General features: G+C 45.7%; 1 protein-coding gene across 8 annotated transcripts in view; it reads left to right on the plus strand.

The window, feature by feature from the left end:
• Positions 1-18,806, plus strand: part of FAM135B (family with sequence similarity 135 member B) — a 384,315-nt gene that overhangs the window by 275,354 nt on the left and 90,155 nt on the right. For all 8 annotated transcript variants that reach the window (XM_075920075.2, XM_075920080.2, XM_075920079.2 and 5 more), the window contains one exon: positions 6,896-7,022. In XM_075920075.2, the coding sequence (XP_075776190.1) occupies positions 6,896-7,022 (127 nt within the window). The remainder of the gene's footprint in view (positions 1-6,895; positions 7,023-18,806) is intronic.

Here is an 18,806-nt window from a genome sequence, read left to right on the forward strand (position 1 = left end):
TAGAGGGGGGCAACGCTAGAAACAGAGATGGGCTGCTTTTCATTTTTCTCTTGTCTTTATGAAGCAGAACCAGAAGCTGGTTAAAATCTCCTGATTCAACATTTAAACAAACAGGGCTAGTTAAAACCTGCTCCAGGAGACAGAATAAAGTGGAACAATGGAGGGTAGGCTTAGAACTTCTGATTTAGATGCAAGAAGAAACACATTATGGTAGGACTATAGTGTTAATGGGTGGGTTGTTTCACCAAATGAAACTAATGGGCAGCAGGTTTAAAACAAATAAAAGGAAGTTCTTCTTCACACAGTGCATAGTCAATCTGTGGAACTCCTTGCCTGAGGAGGTTGTGAAGATTTAAACAAGATTTAAAAGAGAACTAGATAAATTCATGGAGGTTAAGTCCACGAATGGCTATTAGCCAGTATGGGTAAGGAATGGTGTCTCTAGCCTCTGTTTGTCAGAGGGTGGAGATGGATGGCAAGAGAGAACTCACTTGATCATTGCCTGTTTGATTCACTCCCTCTGGGACACCTGGCATTGGCCACTGTCAGCAGACAGGGTACAGGGCTGAATGGACCTTTGGTCTGATCCAGTATGGCCATTCTTATGTTTTTATAGCATCAGCCTACGACATGTCTCTGCTCCCACTCCTGCTTCTTCCAGCAGCCAAACACTTCCCATCAATGACGAGACCTGCCACCCCCCGTACTCTCAAACTGTAGGGGCTTTAAACTACTTTCCCACTGCTCCTGAGCTCTTTGGCTCCCCTCAGAATCGGCACATTGCAGTTGTACACTGGCAGTGCTGAATTTTTTCATCAATTCCAGTTCTGGGATCAGCATGAAAAAAGTAAGGCGTCCGCAGGGAAACGTGGGGCAGGACTTGTGTGCTGTGCCCCAGGATGCTAGAGAAATCAGGGATTATTACAGAAAGGAAGGAGCTGTGCCTCTAAGGAACTGGTTCCTCACCAGTCCCACAAGGGGAATAAAATAATTCTATCCAAGAAGGGAAACATGTTTCTTTCCTGAAGGGGAGAAAACTGTTGGGACAAAACCACAGAACTTTTAAAATACAAAGTTTTGTAGGGAAACTAAGAGCAGGAAACTAAACCTGCTTTATTGAATAACAGCATCCTTTTGCTGCTCTCTCTAAATAGGAGGAAGCCCACGCCACTGCTTTTAAGACCAAAACTGCAGCATGCAAATAGCCTCTGGCGTGAGTGTCTGAACCGATAATTGTCAAATCCTTTCGTAAGTACACGAGGAGACCAGCCCTCAACCTTCAACTTAGGTTGACTTGCCTCCTAATGAAAGTTTATCCACTAATGTTAAGTGATTTTATTTTAAAATTTCCAGGAGCTCTCTAGGTAGTTGAGAGTGGTGATTCCTTGTCGAATCTCCATTCTTCATGAAAACAGGACTAATAAAAGCAGCACAGGCTTTGGCCCTGAGTAGAACCCAGTTCAGTGGCTGGCAGTACAAACTTCAGTCTTATATTCAGCAGTTTCAGGAATCCATCTGAAAACAGTTGTAACCCAATTAAAACCAACAAGCCACTCTTCAAATGAATCTAAATAAGCTCTGAGAGTGTTCCTTGAATGCAGCTGGCAGTCCTGTTCTCTCTTGTTGATATTATAATGGAGATTTTTTTTCCCTCAGTCAACAGCACCACCAGCTGCACATCCACCCACACATGCATCTTAAAATCATAGTAGTAGGAGAAATCTTGTACTCAGGCAAAACTCCCAGTGCTGCAGTGGAAGATCTATCCTTAGCAAAGCAAGTAAGCTGTTAAGGTTTGATTCTCTAATACTTTGGGTAAGGCACTTTACATTCCTTACTAGGGTTGCCAGGTGTCCGGTATTGAACCAGACAGTTCAGTATTTTCACCTCCTGTCCGGTACAAAAATTCAGAAAATACCAGACACCTAAAATGTCCGGTACTTTCTGATTTTTTCCAGACCAGGAGGTGAAAATCCCGGGTGCTTGCCAGGTTCTGCAGGGGAGCTGTCCTGCATGGTGGGCAGCCACCAGCAGCCTGTTAGGGCCAAAAAGCCTCAAAAAGCGTTCTTAAAGGGGCCATGCTATTTTAAAAAATTGTTTAGCTTAACAACTCTTGGGGTCCCTTTTTTTTTCTCAGCAACTTTGGTCTCCCCCCTTTTTTTTCTCAACAATTTTTTTTCCCCAGTGTTTTTTTTGGGGGGGGAGGGGTTTGGTATTTTTAGTTAAACCATCTGGCAACCCTATTCCTTACAACACTTTTTCCCAGTGCATCTGAGATAGGTAAAGAGCACACATCACCTTTTACATGGGAGATAATTGACAGGGAGATGGGGGAGTGACTTATCCAAGACTGTACTCTGCCTAGAGCAGAGGAGGAAAAAGAATTGAAAGGGAGAGATCTTCAAAAGGGTTTAGCATTGACCTCACTCTGCATCTACTAAAGCAATGCTAAATCTCCCAGTTCCTTCAGAAGGAGCAGAGTTAGGGCAACATGGAGCATTTAAAAAAAATCTTGCCCCAAATGCTTTATTCCCAATCCTACTCTTATTCAACCAAATCACTTTAATTTATCTGCTACCTTAGGCCTCGTGAACCTTGGAAAAGAAATGGTTGGCTAATTTTCTACAATCCCATGAGTACTAGTCAGTAATGGGTACTCCTTCTATTGAAGTTGCCACAAATATAAGCCTGGGTAGCAAAGACAGTCTGTTGGTGGTATCTCTCTTTCTCTCTCTCATTTGAAGCAAGGAGAACGTGAGATGTATACAGCGAAGAGCCACTGATACCACATAAAAAGTTTTGTGAAACATTCATTTTAGATAAAAAAAAATTAAATATTTCTTCCCATCAGGGATATTTGCATGAAAACAGGATTTTTCCTGCTTTGGATTTCTTTCTTCCTTCTGGTTGTTGCCTACCACAAATATTACACTTTTGGGCTATGTCTAGACTGGCATGATTTTGCAAAAATACTTTTAATGGAAAAGTTTTTCCATTAAAAGTATTTCCACAAAAGAGCGTCTAGATTGGCACGGATGCTTTTGCGCAAAAGCATCCATGCCCAATATAGATGCGCTTTTGCGCAAAAAAGCTCCGATGGCCATTTTAGCCGTCGGGCTTTCTTGCGCAAAAAATTAAGGTGCCTGTCTACACTGGCCCTCTTGCGCAAGTATTCTCGTGCAAGACAGCTTATCCCTGAGTGGGAGCATCAAAGTATTTGCGCAAGAAGCACTGAATTCTTACATTAGAACGTCAGTGCTCTTGAGCAAATTCAAGCGGCCAGTGTAGACAGCTGGCAAGTTTTTGCACAAAAGCAACTGCTTTTGTGCAAAATCTTGCCAGTCTAGATGCACCCTTGGTGTAATATTTGCCCAGGTTAATCTAGTTTTAAATTATAACAAGTGGATAAGGATGGAAATTCTACTTTTCAGTCAGGTAATATAAAAGAAAAGTTGTTAAACCTGTAAACAAAGGTTCTATTTTAATTCAAGTGTCTGTTGTAGTAATAGTAACATGTAAAAAATAAAGGCACTACAAAAAATGTATCTGCATAATAACTAACAGGAATTGTCTCCTAATAAGTTATTCCTCTTGAAGCATCAGTGGGCCTTTAATACTTTTCAAGCTTCTTAGTTAAATTTTCCCTCAGAAAACAAGCTACATTTTTGGCTGGTTTCCAGAATTTTTTGTTGTTATTTTATAGTACAATCCCTAAATCAATTCCCATAGGACCAGCACAATCAAAACCCTTCTGTGTTGTAAAAGTAAAAGATAAATAAATCAAAGTGGCATTAAAAAGTGCTTTTCACTCCAACAATGCCTTTGAGAGTTTTGATAATATTCAAATGAAGGTGTTTTGTATTTGGGAATCATTTATTCAGGGTTCTGATACAGTGACAGTATTTTTACATGGTTGTGTGAGTCAGTCTTTTCAACAGACCAAATCAGACTGCGTTTGTCATTCTCATGTGATTCTGAGCAATGTTTGTCCCTTTATTCTTTGGAGTTGACTTCTTTATCTCAGTTTTTTGGTGAGATAAATACATTGAAGTGTTTTCTGCTGCTTAGAAGGAGCCTCCAAACATCTGATTGAATCACATCAGTTATTAAAATTCATAAACACAAGGCCAGCCATGAAGTTTCCTCCTTTTATGGAGTGTCCTTATGACACCATATTGGCATGTGTTTCTATTGGTGGTGCACATATACACCTGCTTTGGTGCACATAACAACATTTATTCCACATATGGCTAGAAAAAAAAATACCGGGAACATTACCCCTCACATTACCTTACAGTTTTTAACTCTAAGCTCTGATGGTACTAGTGGAAGACATTGCCTTTTGATGGTGCAAGTAAAGGTTTTCAGAACTAGTCCCCATGTTACTGTTCAAAGTTTATGTTACTTTCCTGGCTTAATTGTTGCAGTGGTATTCAAGCTGCTCTCCTTGCTTCACTTGAAATGTCCTACCGGTGTCCCTGCTAGGCTGTGGAAGAACAAAAGAAGAGACTGCTCTCCTCAAAATCCATTGTAGGTGCTGTGCTGAGCCCCAGTGAATGTTCAGAACAGACTTTGGCACTGCTGCATGAAATACTCATTCATGCGATTAATACAACTCAGAGTTTGTGTACCTCACTATCTAGTGAGATGCTAGGCCTTGATTTAAGCAGCATCTCAATAAAATAAGGCATAAGCCCACTGACCCTCTATCTGCCCGCTCCCCCACACGCCTCTCGTGCACTCGAGCACTGGAGCCCTGCATTTCCTCTGCCTCTCTCCTCCCTCCTTTTGAAGCACCACAAATCTGCTGATTCGCTCTCTGCCCCTGCTCCTCCTCATCCTGCCCATGGGTGGAACAGTCAGGAACAGCTGATGAGTGGCTGTTTGGTGGGGGAGGGGAGGAGCAGGGACAGAGAGCAAATCAGGCAATTTGTGGTGCTTCGAAAGTGCTGGAAGGGAGGGGGAGGGGGAGGAAGTGTGGGGCTCCAGTGCCCCACTGCATGAGGGGGGGCAAACAGGGTTTCTATGAGCCACAAGTGGAGCCCCAGTGGGGTGTGGGCTGCTGCAGCCTACTGAGCTAAAGGAAGCCACTCATCCGACCCACTCGCTGTTCTTGGTTGCCCATGGCTGATTTAAGACGCTACATTTTGGATCATTATGTTTTGCTTGTTTGACCTGATTTCTCTGTTCAAACCTACCAACAACCTGCCATCTGTTTCTGATTTACCTCTAGGTCAGGATTTAAAAAAAAAAAAAAAAAAAAGTGGGGGATTTTAAAGTTAGGTCCTAAGGATCTTAAAGGCTCCCACGTCTGTGTTAAAACATCTGAGAAAGTGGCCTGGTTTTAAAAGTACTGATACTCAACAGCTTGTGTTGACAATAATGGGAGTCATTGGGTGCCCAAAACTCAAAGAACAGGTCACTTTCTTGATGCTCTAACACAAACTGAGGAGCCTAACATGCGTCTCCCTTTTTTTTTTAAATTCTAGGCCTACTAACTTAATTTTCACCCTTTGAGAAGCCAAATATTGGATGCTGTCAGCATTCTGTGGAATTCTTCCCATTTGGGAGTGTGTGGTGTTGACTTGTTATATCTGTTTAAACTTTAAAACAAAGCCAAAGACTTTTAATTTGGCTGACAGCTCTTCTTATTTCACTAGCCTATTAGCCCATTATAAGACGGGATTTTCAGGTCTCTCCTCCATGTCGATCTTCTCTCCTGAGCCTCCGGTCTCTCGCTCCGTCTCTCTCTCTCTCCTCCTTTTACTGCCTCCCCTTCTCTCTCTCTCTCTCTTTCAGCTCTCCTCCACCTCCTGCCTCTCTCTCTGTCTCACCCTTTCTCTTCTCCTCCCCCTCCTGCCTCTCACTCGGGGGACCCCGGAGCCCAGACAGCTGTTTGGGCTGCGCATTCCCCGTGCTGCATGAGGAACGTAGAGCCCAAATGGCCGCTTGCTCTACTTGCTCCCCCTTGGCAGCCCAGCTGAGCGGCGCAGAAGTCAGTTGAGTGCCACGGCGGAAGGTGTAGGGGGGGCGGGGCAGTGATGTTCACGTCCAGGGGCTGGGGCCTAGAGCTGCTGTCATGCCACACGTCACTGCCCCGCCCCCCTTTGCCTCCTGCCATGGCGCTTGGCTGACTTCTGCGCTGCTCAGCCAGGCCGCCATGCGGGAGCAAGTAGAGCAAGCGGCTGTTTGGGCTCCCCCGCAGCGGCCCGGCTGAGCAGCGCAGGAGTCAGCCGAGCACCACGGTGGGAGGCGAAGGGGGGGGGGGAGTGGTGACGTACACAGCCAGGCCCCGCCCCCTGGCCATGTACGTCACCGCCCTGCCCCCCTTCTCCTCTCGCTGTGGTGCTCGGCTGACTCCTGCGCTGCTCAGCTGGGCAGCCACAGGGGAGCAAGTGGCGCAAGTGGCCGTTTGGGCCCCGCACTGCCCATGGAACATGGGCTGCCCAGAGGGAACAGCCAGCCAGGGGCGGATATAGGGCAGGGCGAACGGGGCGGCCCCACCGGGCCCCACGCTTCAGAAAGCCCCACGTATGCACCATGCTGCCGCCTCACATGCGCGTGGCATCACTGCGCATGTGCCGTGGCAAAGGGGGGGCCCCGCAGAATTATGCTGCCCGGGGCCCTGCAAAACGGTCATCTGCCCCTGCAGCTAGCATTTCAGGCAACAGCACCGCCCAGAGGGAACATCCAGCATTTCAGTATTACAGACTCTCAGACACTGGGCTACTATATATGTGATGCTTTAGTACAATGTGCTGTTATTTCAGAGCTTGTGAAAAATGTTTTCTTAAATGTGCAATGAATTGTGCCTGGTGGGCAGCCGGGACAGAATATTATTCTACAGGTCCTCTGATTTGTAGTAAATATCTTTTCCTCTTATTTCTCCTTTTAGTTTTGCTCGGCCAGGGAAAGGGTCATGGCTTGGGAAAGGCAGCCTGGAGACGGGACCAGACCAAACGAGTATGTCATTAGAGAATCTAGTGTTTGGAGCGGGCTATTGCAAACCGACTGCATCAGAGGTAAGGGCAAGCAGACAACAAAAGAAAGGTTACATTTTGACTTGCAATCTGCATTAGACTGGTTTCCAGCATAGCTGAGCCACCGAGGAGAGTGTTGTGAGTTGCTTTGGGTAAAAGCCAAGATGCAAATTACAGTCCCCTCTCAGAGGATGGAAGTAACTGGGGAGTAATTATACCTTGGAGCATTGTCCGAGTCACCATGCCGCTTGCGTTAATACCGCTTAGGATCGTCCCCTTGCTCAAAGCAGTGCTTCGAGTCACGGTCTCTCCCTCTCACAATCTTTACTCTGATAACAAGGCTTGTTTCTTTATTAGTGACCTCCAAAAAGCATCGGAATTGTTACTTTCTAGCCCAGTGTTTTCAATCTGTGATTGGATCCGCAGGCTATGTCTGAGGGGTCTGCGAAAGGTTGTCATTACCATAGAATTGTGGATTTCAGCGTGCGGGCTGCAGACCCAGGGAGGTTTGTAGGCAACGTATAAGATTTTCGAAAGGGTTCACACCTCCATTCGAAACATTTTATGGCTTTGCACATGAAAAAGATTAAAAACCATTGAACTAGACAATGACCTACCAAATGCTCAATAACAACCTTCACTTAGTCTTAAAGTTAGTCATGGGTGTTTTTAGTAGAAGTCAAAGGGGTCGTGGGCAAGAAACAAAAATCACAGAGCCCAGTGACCCGTCTGTGACTTTTACCTGGGGCAGAGGTGATGTGCCATGTGCATACAGAGTCATCTCCCCCCCTTCCCACGATTTACTGCTTGGTTTGTATTGAGTAGAGATGTAAAATCACGGTTAATCAATTTAACCAGTTAAATGTGATGTTTAACCCGTTAATCAATTAAACAAGGGCAGGCAGGAGGGTCACTCCAGCTCAGTTGGACTGGAGAACCCCACCCTCCCACACACACACCTGTAGTGGCTGGACGAGCTCCCCCACAGTGATGGAGGCTGCTCCGGCCGAGTTAAAGTGCCCCTGCCCATGGTGCACAAAGCCAGGCTTCCCTTGGACAGGGGCTGCCCCTGTAGGGCTGGAGCATCCTCCTGCCCTCATTGAGTGTGGGGCTGCTCCAACACCTGTCAATTAACGGGATCTGGTAAGCATCTCCCAATAAAGGTGATGTTTATAGGTTACCCAGTTACCATTCGTATTCCTAGCACTGGGCCTGCTGACCCCATCTGCCCTCCATCCACTATCAGCATCCATAGGTTGGCAGGAGACAGGGAAGGGGTTAAGCCCACTGTGGCCACTCCAGTTCAGCGTCTGCTCTACCCATGGGGGCTGACTGCCAGCCACTGCTCTTAATCAGGGGTTGACCACTGCTGATCTTATGGATGTGGTGACTTCTGCTCCTGTAGTGGGGACTGGCCATAACGCCACCCTATCCTGCTCCAACTATGCTGCAGCTCCGGAAGCAGCTCCAGCCTCAATGTTCCTCCAGACGTAGCACCTGACCGACAGCTGCAGCTTCAAACCTGGGGGCTGATCATCAGGTGGAATCAGCAGGGGCAGAAGTCACAGAGGCCCAAAAAAGTCATGGATTCCATGTCTCAGCCTATGGATGCTCCACCATGGTCCTGCTGCTTTAGCATTGTGCTGTACTGCCGGTCACTAGCACAGGCGATCAGTCGTGCTCTTCCTTAGCTTCGGAAGCCTCTTTGGGACAACTCTTCCTGATCTAAGTGTTTATTTTGCATGAATGCTTGTAGGCCGTATACAGAAATGAGCCTAGTACATTCATGACAGCAGAATGACTCCTGTGGATTCGGCTAACTAATATAATACAGAAACAAAGTCGGAGCCCCAACCAGTCAATGGACACACTCTCAAGGATAGTTCTCTTTACTACCTGTTGATTTTGTGATCATTTGCATGCCTAGAGGTTGAAGGAAAGTGGAGTAAAGAGGCAGTAAGGGTTTCCTGTTTGTCTCTCTGTTTTTATGGTTGGATTTAAGGGTCCTGTTTCTTGGCTGATGTAAATTGGCACTGCTCTGTTAATGTCAATTTATACCAGCTAAGCAGGCTTCTGTCTCACAAGTTCTCTTAAATACCATCTCAGACTTGGAGCATACGTGCTAATGCTGCTTTTATTGTGAGAAATGCTCCACTTCCCTTGGTAGAAATTATGCCACTGATGTCAACAAGAGTAAGTCAGGACTTATCCTAAAGAATCCCACATCTCTTAGCCAACTTCATATACAGTCTATCTGCACTGAGCCTTGTCTAGAGGGTCAAGGAGATAAGCTTCATCATGGTTAGCTATCTTAATGCACTCTTAGACTTGTTTCATACTGTAGGTCAGTGGTTCTCAATCTAGACTACTGGATCTCTTTCAGGAGTCTGATTTGTCTTGTGTACATCTAAGTTTCACTTCACTTAAAAATGTCTTGCTTCCACAACCAGACATGAACTACAGAGGTGTCACAGCACTGTTTCTGAAAACTTGCTGACTTTCTCATTTTTACCATAGATGATAAAACAACTAATTTGCAATATAAATATCACACTTATGTTTTCAGCATATAGTACGCTAGCAGACTTACCAGGCACTGCCGTGGTCCTTCAAGGCAGGGCTTTGGGATGTATGTTTGGGGGGAGGTGCAGGAGGCTGGGGGACAAGGGCCTGTTCTCTCCCCACCTCAACTCCACCTATCCCCCCAATGCCAGGGGCCTGTTCTCCCCCTCCCAGTCCCATCCAGCTGCCAAGGGCCTATTCTCATTACCCCTGGACCCTTCCAGCCACCAGGAACCTTCCCCCCCCCCCACCCCTCCAGTGTTGCAGCCATGGTCCAGGAGTGGGGGAAAGAGTTTGGGGCGAGGGGCTACTTACTGGTATACTGGCAGGCAAGTTGGCAAAGCCACAGCCCTACTGGCCACTCTCTTGGTGGTATGGCTTCCCCCAGTGGACACTCTGCTGGATAGCTCTCCCCTGCAGGCTCACTGCCCCCAGTGGACACTCTCATATCATGTGCCTCTGAACAGCAGCTCCTCCCATCACATGTTATGGAAAACAGTCCTTTTCTGAGGGCTTCCAGTTGTCCTAGCACAACCAAACCTTGGCTTCTCTTTAAGTTATGTTAAGAGGAAGCTGTGTAACAAATCTGGTGGCCCTGACTCTTACCATTTAGTAGGAGTTATTGAACAAATGGACTTGCAGACAGACATGATAGATAGATAGATAGATAGATAGATAGATAGATAGATAGATAGATAGATAGATAGATAGATAGATAGATAGATAGATCACTATAAACAAATCATTGTATGAAGTTTTACTTTACACTGGCTTTGCTAATGATTTTTTGTAACCTGATGTAAAACCAGGCAAAAATCAAGATGAGTTGATATCCCTCCTGATATCCAGAGGATTACATATAACCCCAGTTGAGATCCACTGCTGTAGATTACATCTAGATTGATGCATCTGGTTGAGGTGCACCCTAAGGCAGTTAACTTCAATGTAGTTCCCTAGTGTAGACAAATCCTTTCAGGGCAGAGCCATATGGGACTGGGGCGGGAGAGAAGAGCTTGGCTTATTCTTTACTACTTACAAAAAAAGTTATGAAATATTAGTACCCCATGCTGAGCAGATGGGAACTCAGTTGCAACTGAAAGCCCCCAAGCACTAGCACTGCCTGGAATTCAGGAGAATGAGCAATTTAGTCTGACCAATGGGCTTTGAACCTAGGGCTCTAGGCAGATTACTAGTCAGATTTTCACAGACACTCACCACCTAAGTGTGTTCTGAAAATGATGCTGATACAGCGCAGCCATCCCTTCCCTGCATCCATGGAGTGCTAAGTAGATTGCTCAGACATCGACACGTTAGCCCCAGTTTTGGTAACGTTCCATTATCATACATTCACGTACATTGTTTAATTATTTTGTGTAAAAACGTGGCTATATCAAAAGCTATAGAAAAGACTGATGTCTAACGCTCCAGCAAAGCCCCAAAATATCACTATAAATGTTCCCGGTGACTTTATTGGCTTTTTTCCCCCCTTTGTCTTATTAAAAAAAAAAAACCACCCAAAGCCGTTCTGCCTTCAATTGAAAAGAAGGCTGGTTTCAATCATCACTCCTTCTCGCTGCTTTTTCTGTTAATGTTCCACCCGTGGGAAGCCGAAGCGCCGCTGCTAGTGACAGACGCCTAACGTTCCGCATTCTGAACTTCTTACTTCTCAGCAGGGAGAGTAATTAAATGTCAGCAGCAGCAGCAGCAGCAGATTGTACCTGTCTAATTTCCCCCGCTCCCTCCAAGTGACCTCAGAACACCACTGACAGTTCCTTCATCTCCCGGCTTAGTATAACAGTAATAATTCACGCTGTGATTAAAACTAGGGCAGTGTCCTATTATTCCCTCCAGTCTCTTGCAAATCATATGCCCGAACTATCTGCATTTGTTAGTTCTTTTCCTTGGGAGTTAGGTAGAAGTTTCCCTTTATCCCATATTTTCATGCAGGAAAGGCCCCAGTAGTTTTGTCATTTGCAACTCTTTTATTTCAAACATACCAGTCCTCTGAATTCAAGTAATTAAGAGCTACAGGTCATGCTGGCTCCCTAAACTGGGACTCTCTGGTCTGGCAACATTGCATAGACCACAGATGTTCCTGCACCAGAATGTCCAGGGCAGGGAGGTCTGGGGGCCTGCCTGGCAGTGGGGAGCCAGCAATGCAGCCAGGAACCCTGTAGAAGGGGGGACAGTGGCACAGCCAGGAACTCAGCAGAAGGGTGGCCAAAGGCATAGCTGGAGAGCTCCAGCCCTGGCATTAGTAGGCCCTGTGGTGGCTGGGGAGCTCTAGCTCTGCGGGCAGTAGGACCGGCAGCAGCGAAGGGGCCCTAGCCCCAGGGAGTCCGGACTGGGCTGGAAGAAGGTGGCAGAACCCAAGCCCAGCGGGAACACCTGGACCCTGGATGCAATGGGGCCAGGAGCCAACATCAGGGAGGGGTGGCAGGCTGGGAAGCTGGTGGCAAGGGACCTCCCTGATCCAGCAAATTCCCTTGTTCAGGACCGGTCAGGTCCCAAGTGTGCTGAGCCAGGGAGTTCCAGCCTGTACTATAGGGACCATTGTTCTAGGCAATATTTATCGGTGGTGGTGGGAGTGTGAGTCTCAGCTTGAGTAGATCTACGACAGTGCTCATCGAGTGAGGATACTAAAAATGGCAGTGTAGCTGAAGTGGCATGGATGGGGTGAGAGGCAACGTGCATTCACCACCCCAAGTACAAACCCCTCCAGACCCCATGAGTACGTCCTTGTGTTGTCAGTCACCGCTGCCTGAACTAATGTAGCTACACACCCCATGTCCCTGTAGACTGGGTGCATGTGTGACCTCACAGGAGAGGTACAGATGGGATGGCGCCCAGTGATGAGCAGAGCATGCACAGCTGGCAGCATGAGTCCAGGTGAGCATCACTGGTGGACATATTGCTGTGATACCTTGGTAAGCAGACCTAAGTAGATCAACTTCAGCTACGTTATCCTAGCTGAAGTTGTGTAACTTAGGTCAACAGCCCACAGTAGTACAGACCAATTTTTCTCAACCAGTGGTACGAATACTTTTAGGGGTACTTGAGAGATGTCTGGGTGGTACGTCAACACAACTGACATTTGGAGAAAACTGAATTTTTGTTTTAAGTTTTACAGTGCTTTATTATTTTTGTACTTTTGACACCCAAAAATTTCACACACACACACCCGGCTACGATTAAGTTGTTAAAACAAATGTGTTGCAATAGTAGAAAAAAGTGTGTGTGTCTGAAAACTGTAGGCACTGGGGGTACTTATAATTTTTTTTAAAGGGGGGATACTTTATTTAAAAAGGTTGAGAAACACTGGTATAGATAAGGTCACTGTGTCCAGTGGCTAATAGCCATTTAAAAAAATGGCCTCCTAAATTTGTGTGCCTCAAATGTGCTTAATGTGCTTTGTAATCAAGGTGTGATACACAAGGTTACTGGCAGCAAACATCATTTTTTCTACAGTTAATTTAACTACTAATTAGTCCCTCTGTTAATTATTTAAATTTGCATTACTTGGACTTAGCAAGGGCTGACGTAAAATTGAATGGTCTTGTCTAACAGGTGTTTTCTTGAAAAGAAAATGTAGTTTTCCAAAGTGGTATTCTTCTATGGATCAGTTAGCCTGAAATTTCTGAATTACTTTATATATCAGTGGGTAGTATCCTTTATATAGAGCTGGTAAGAAAATAGGGAGGTGTTTTCAACATAAATTGTTGACTTCTTGTCAAAATATCTTAAGCCAAAATATCTTAGCCTAAAACTAAAATATTTCAATTCAAAATGGTGTCTCCGTGCCTCATGGCAGTTGTTATTTTGGTCCCTTATGTGTCTATTGCCTACTATGAGTCAGGTTCTCTGGCAGGCCTACATCTCCCATGATTCACCTCTTTCTCTCTTCTTCATGAGAGGAAATGTGTGTTTCATAGGAGCTCCTGATATAGAGCCCTTCCTACAGAAGAGAATGGGATGATAAGTCACCCCAAACTACAAATCCCCTGAGACATAGTGGCAGCATTTCAAATAAAAATATTTGCCTTTTGGCTGAAAATAATTTGGTTTTCAAATGTTTGGAGTTTTGTGTGTGTGTGTGTGTGTGTGTGTGTATGTGTGATATGTAAGTCAGCATGGAGGGTTTCACACTTTCTGATTTCTCTTCAAGGAAGCTTGCTCCCAGAGAACCTGGAAGTTTTGCAGCTGGCGAGCTTGTGTTGGAGGAGAATCTGTTACAGCCCCAGCTAGAGGCCCTTGGCTCTTTAGCTTACATGGTAACAGCTCATGTTTTGAGCACTCAAGGTCCAATCCTTGGAGTGTCAGCTAAGATGGTGGCAGCTGCACCACCTCCTTCATTTCCCTTACCAGACTGAGGAACTCTGACACTCCACACACAGCAGAGGCACAATGGAGCAGTGTATGCAGAGTCCCAAGGTAGCATTGGGACCAGCTTGCAGAGTCAGAGAAGTGGGGAAGAGTTATACCCTTTGAGTTATTGTCTCAGGCAGTCTGCCAACTTGGGCTCTGCTAAAGTTATGTTCCAGCACAGTGGTGATGGAACAATTTGTATAATGGGGGTGCTGAAAGCCACTGAAGCAAACTCTAAACCTTGGGAGACAGGCCAATCCTCGCCTACAGACAACCCGCCAACCTGAAGCAGCCACACATCACACCTCAGATACACATATCCAGGAACCTACTTCTGCAACAAATCCCGTGGCCAACTCTGTCTACATATCTATACAAGCGACACCATCACAAGACCTATCCACATAAGCCACACCTTCAGAGGCTCGTATAATTGCACATCCTCTAATGTGACATACGCCATCAAGTGCATACAAATTAGACATCAGAAATGGTGACACACAGAAACCTTTAGGGGAACATTTTAACCTGCCTGATTACTCAATCATGGATTTAAAAGTAGCCATTCTTCTACAAAGGAACTTCACTAACCAGTTACAGAGAGACTTCAGAGCTGGAATTCATCTACAAATTTGACCGTTACCCTGGGCTTGAATAAAGGCATCAACTAGTTGGTGCATTACAAAGCCAATTTCTCCTGCCTTTAACATCCACATTTTCACACCAAAAGCTATTAATGGGATACATCCAGCCCACTTAATTAGCCTCATTAACACAGGTTCTACAATTGACAGGTACTTCTTCTTCTGTTATATATGTATACACAGCTACCCCTCGGAGGGTACGTCCAGACTACGGGGTGGGGGGTGGGGAAGGGCGGTTCAAAAGGATATATGCAAATGTGGTGCTAATTTGCATATATTTTTCTGATCGCTTTTTCGAAAGTGAAAGTACTCAGGAAAAAAAACCCTTTTTTAAAAGAAAATGCTCTTTGTAATAAAAGCAGGTTTACACGGTTTTTCGAAAAAGGGTTTTTTCCCCTAAAAAACACTTCCAGACTACTTTCAAATTTGAAAAACCCGCTTTTGAAAAGTGATCAGATGAATATATGCAAATTAGTGCCACATTTGCATATCTCCTTTTGGAAACAAAACCCTAAGACCTATAATGGAAATGATTTTAAGCCAGGGGCTATGGCAACATCTCCGCACCTCTAATTCCAGCACCCTCTGCGTCATTTTCATTTGACCCATTTTTTGTCAAAAATTCAGTTTTCTTCTGCCATTCTACACCCATTAAACTTTGTGTTTCCTGCTTTTTCTTCTTTTCTTTTCTAGCCAGTCAGCAAAAAACTTTCCTGCTACTTTTCATCATTTTTTTTTCTGAGGGTTTCCTCTTTGCCGGCTGTTGCCTCTGGTACCTGCTGACCTAGAAAGAAAGAAAGTGTTAGCTTTGCAAAAGGAGGACTCAAGCTCGGCTGTTGCCTTTTAAACAGGAGATACTTTGCATTTTTCCCTTTCTCCTTTTGAAACTCACTATGGCCTTGGGGGCATGTGTGTCCCCTGCTGAAGAAAGGAAACTTAATCCATTCAAAGAGGAAACTGAGTTTTCTCTCTAGAGATCATAAGTGCCTGGAGGATCTGGTTGATTTCATTGCATTTTTTCTTCTTGCAGTTGGTCCTGGGATCTATCATAAGAAAAATGTCTGTTTACAAGCCTCGCACATGATTTTGATCTTCACTACACAGATGCGATTCTGGAGTAGATCCATTGCTTCCTGTGGCATCCAAATCTGTTGGAATAGATTCTGGACACCGTGTATGAAGGAAGCAGAAGGGTTTATTTACACACAGTGCTGGTGGAGTGTCACTTTGCTTGTTAGGCTTAGTGAACACTGCCAGACAATAGGTTACAACTAATTATATAGGATGCTTAATGGGTGGGTAAAGTGATGGGGCGAGGGAGAGGAAAATCACATACCTTCCCCCTTCTCCCTCCCCCCCATAGGTGCTAATTGTGAGGCAAAATGAGAATAATCCACCCATAGCTTACAGAATACCTTATATCTAGTTAAATAAGTACTTCAACAAAGCAGACATCAATTATCAATTATGTGTTAAGTGGCAATGTGTCTGTTAGCTACAGGAAGGTATCTTTGCATGGATGTGATCAGTTGGTGTTGCATCTGGGGATTAAAGCAGAGACAGTAAGAGTACTTGACAATTGCACATTTGTTTCTAGCACCATTGAATGTGTCATGTCCTGTCTCTCACCCTGGGTCGTTAGCTCTATGATGACCTTCCTCTGATGGGCTAAGCGGGGAGGGCGGGGGGGGGGGCATAACCTTCATGTACTGTGTCTTTGACATAGACATATATGTTTTGTGTGCCTGTTCCAGACTTGAAATTTAGAATAGGGGTTCTTAGGCTATGATATTCTGTTATCTCAGAAAATTTTACCCTACAGAATTACACCTGCGTAATTTAGATCAGAAGCTGGCTCATTTGTTGGGGAGGAATTACACGGGTATAATTTAAAGCAGAATTTTAGTCCTGAATGTTAATTTTATATTGGAATTGTTCGGTATTTTTTGTGACCCCCAGTTCCCTTCTTAATGTCAGTAAAACACATGAGAAACTTTTATTTTTTTACTATCCAAAGGGGGACACTTAAAATAGTTTTGCAATAGCCGGTATCAGGGACAGATGACATGTGCGGCAGCGCCACGGCGCATGCGCGGGGCTTTCTGAAGCGCGGGGCCCGGGGCGGCCGCCCCATTCGCCCTGCCCTATATCCGCCCCTGGCCAGTGTAAAAAGAACAGACACCTTTTGATGTTAATTTTAATCTTAATTGGCAGTGACAGGGAGCCTAAAAATGTCCATTCTATATGTGCTGCAACTGTAAGAAAGACTACACCATTCTAATGCTCTGCTTTTGGGGGCATGGAGAAGCATGTTTAATCATCAGGATTAGGGTGTCTGTTTTCTGATTGGAATCCCAATCAAAAAGCACCACTGACCTGGCTGTTGAAAGTCTGGCTGGGTGCCTGCCCAGGTCCCCATGTCTCCCAGGAAGCTGCTGGCATCTGCCTCTATGGGGGCAGCTATGGGGACGTGGCTCCAGTTTTCTTTGCCTAGGAACTTCAGGTAGAGCTGCCTGGCCATACCTTCATCTAGGAGCCAGAGGGAGATGTTGCTGTTTTCCAGAACATCCTGAGCTGAGCACCACCTGCAGCACAAAACCCCACCCACACCCTAATCCCCTGCCTTAGCCCTGATCTCCATCCTGCACCCTGAACCCCTGATGTCTGGCCCTACCCCAGAGCCTGACCCCAAGCTGGAGCCAGCATCCTGACCTACACTCCAAACTACTGCCCTAGCTTGGAGCCCCTTCCTGCACCTTGAACCCCTCATTCATGGCCCCACTCCGGCAAAATCATCCAGAGAAAGGGCTTCACATATGAGGCTCATTGCATTGATGGGATCAATAGGGAAACCAAAGACTTAATCAGCATGGGGAATGAATTATCCTTTCATAGCTACACGTACATAGACAGCTCTCATCACTATAGCATCTGATATCCATTGATGAGCTTTGTACTGCAGCAGCCGTGTAGTTCCTGCTCAGTGAGTAAAAGGTCCCCAAGTGCTATTAATTTTGCCCATTTAAAAATGATAAATAAAATGTTATGAACTGAGTGATCCACTATTTGGAGTTCTGGGGGCTTATAAGATCTCTTTCTTGGATTAGAAAAAAGCTACAGTAAAACCTGTGTTATCTGGCATGCTCGGGGATTAGGGCATTCTGGTTATCTAAAAATTCCAGTTATCTGAGGGTCCCATCAACCTAGGAAAAACCAATGGACAATAATAGTAAAACTCAAATTTTTAATATTGGTAGTTGTGTAGTGTGAGGCAGTTGGTCTCACATTTCTATTTTGAGATAAAGATGATTAGTACTTCTTAAATAAAAAACTGTTAAGCCAATCATGGTAAACAAAGCCAGGCCTTTGCGCCTGAAGATGTGACAGTATTGTCGCTGGGGGCAATGCTGGTTAACAAACTTTTCTGGTTAACAGAGTGCCGGATAACAAAGCTTTCAGTATACTTTGTTAAAGTCTCAGTGTCAAGTCAATGCCAATGGTACTTTTTAACCTGTGGTCAGATAAGTCAAGGCCAGGAGCAAGTATAAAGGAGAGGTGGAAAGAGAAATAAAGAGTTTACTCACCAACCAGTTTTCCATCTGGCCTGGTTGTGAGTTTCATAATAGATCCACTCTATAAACTGAGCATTTCATCTAATGCATTTTTGCATATACAGGCAGTCCCCGGGTTACGTACAAGATAGGGACTGTAGGTTTGTTCTTAAGTTGAATTTGTATGTAAGTCAGAACTGGCGTCCAGATTCAGCCGCTGCTGAAACTGACCAGTGGATGATTACGGGAAGCCCGAGGCAGAGTTGCTCTGCCCTGGGCTTCCTAGAATCAGCGGCTGATCAGTTTCAACAGTGGCTGAATTTGGACACCTGGAACAGAGCAGCTGGGACGCTGCTGGGAAGGTCCCCGCAGCGCCGCACCTCAGCGATGCAGGGACCAACCCGGCAGCACCCCAGCTGCTCTACCCCAGGTGTTCCCAAGTCAGCCGCTGCTGAAACTGATCAGCGGCTGATTCCAGGAAGCCCGGGGCAGAGCAACTTTGCCTCCGGCTTCCTGTAGTCAGCCGCTGGTCAGTTTCAGCAGCGGCTGACTTGGGGACGCCTGGGGCAGAGCAGCTGGGGTGCTGCCGGGTTGGTCCAGTAGCGCCGAGGAGTGGCACTGCGGGACCAACCCAGCAGTGCCCCAGCTGCTCTACCCCAGGTGTTGTCGGCGAGAAGAGCCTGGTCTGCTGGGGGGGGGGGGGG

This window comes from Pelodiscus sinensis, chromosome 2, assembly GCF_052426305.1.
Source record: "Pelodiscus sinensis isolate ZL-2025 chromosome 2, ASM5242630v1, whole genome shotgun sequence".
Taxonomy (NCBI): Eukaryota; Metazoa; Chordata; order Testudines; family Trionychidae; genus Pelodiscus; species Pelodiscus sinensis.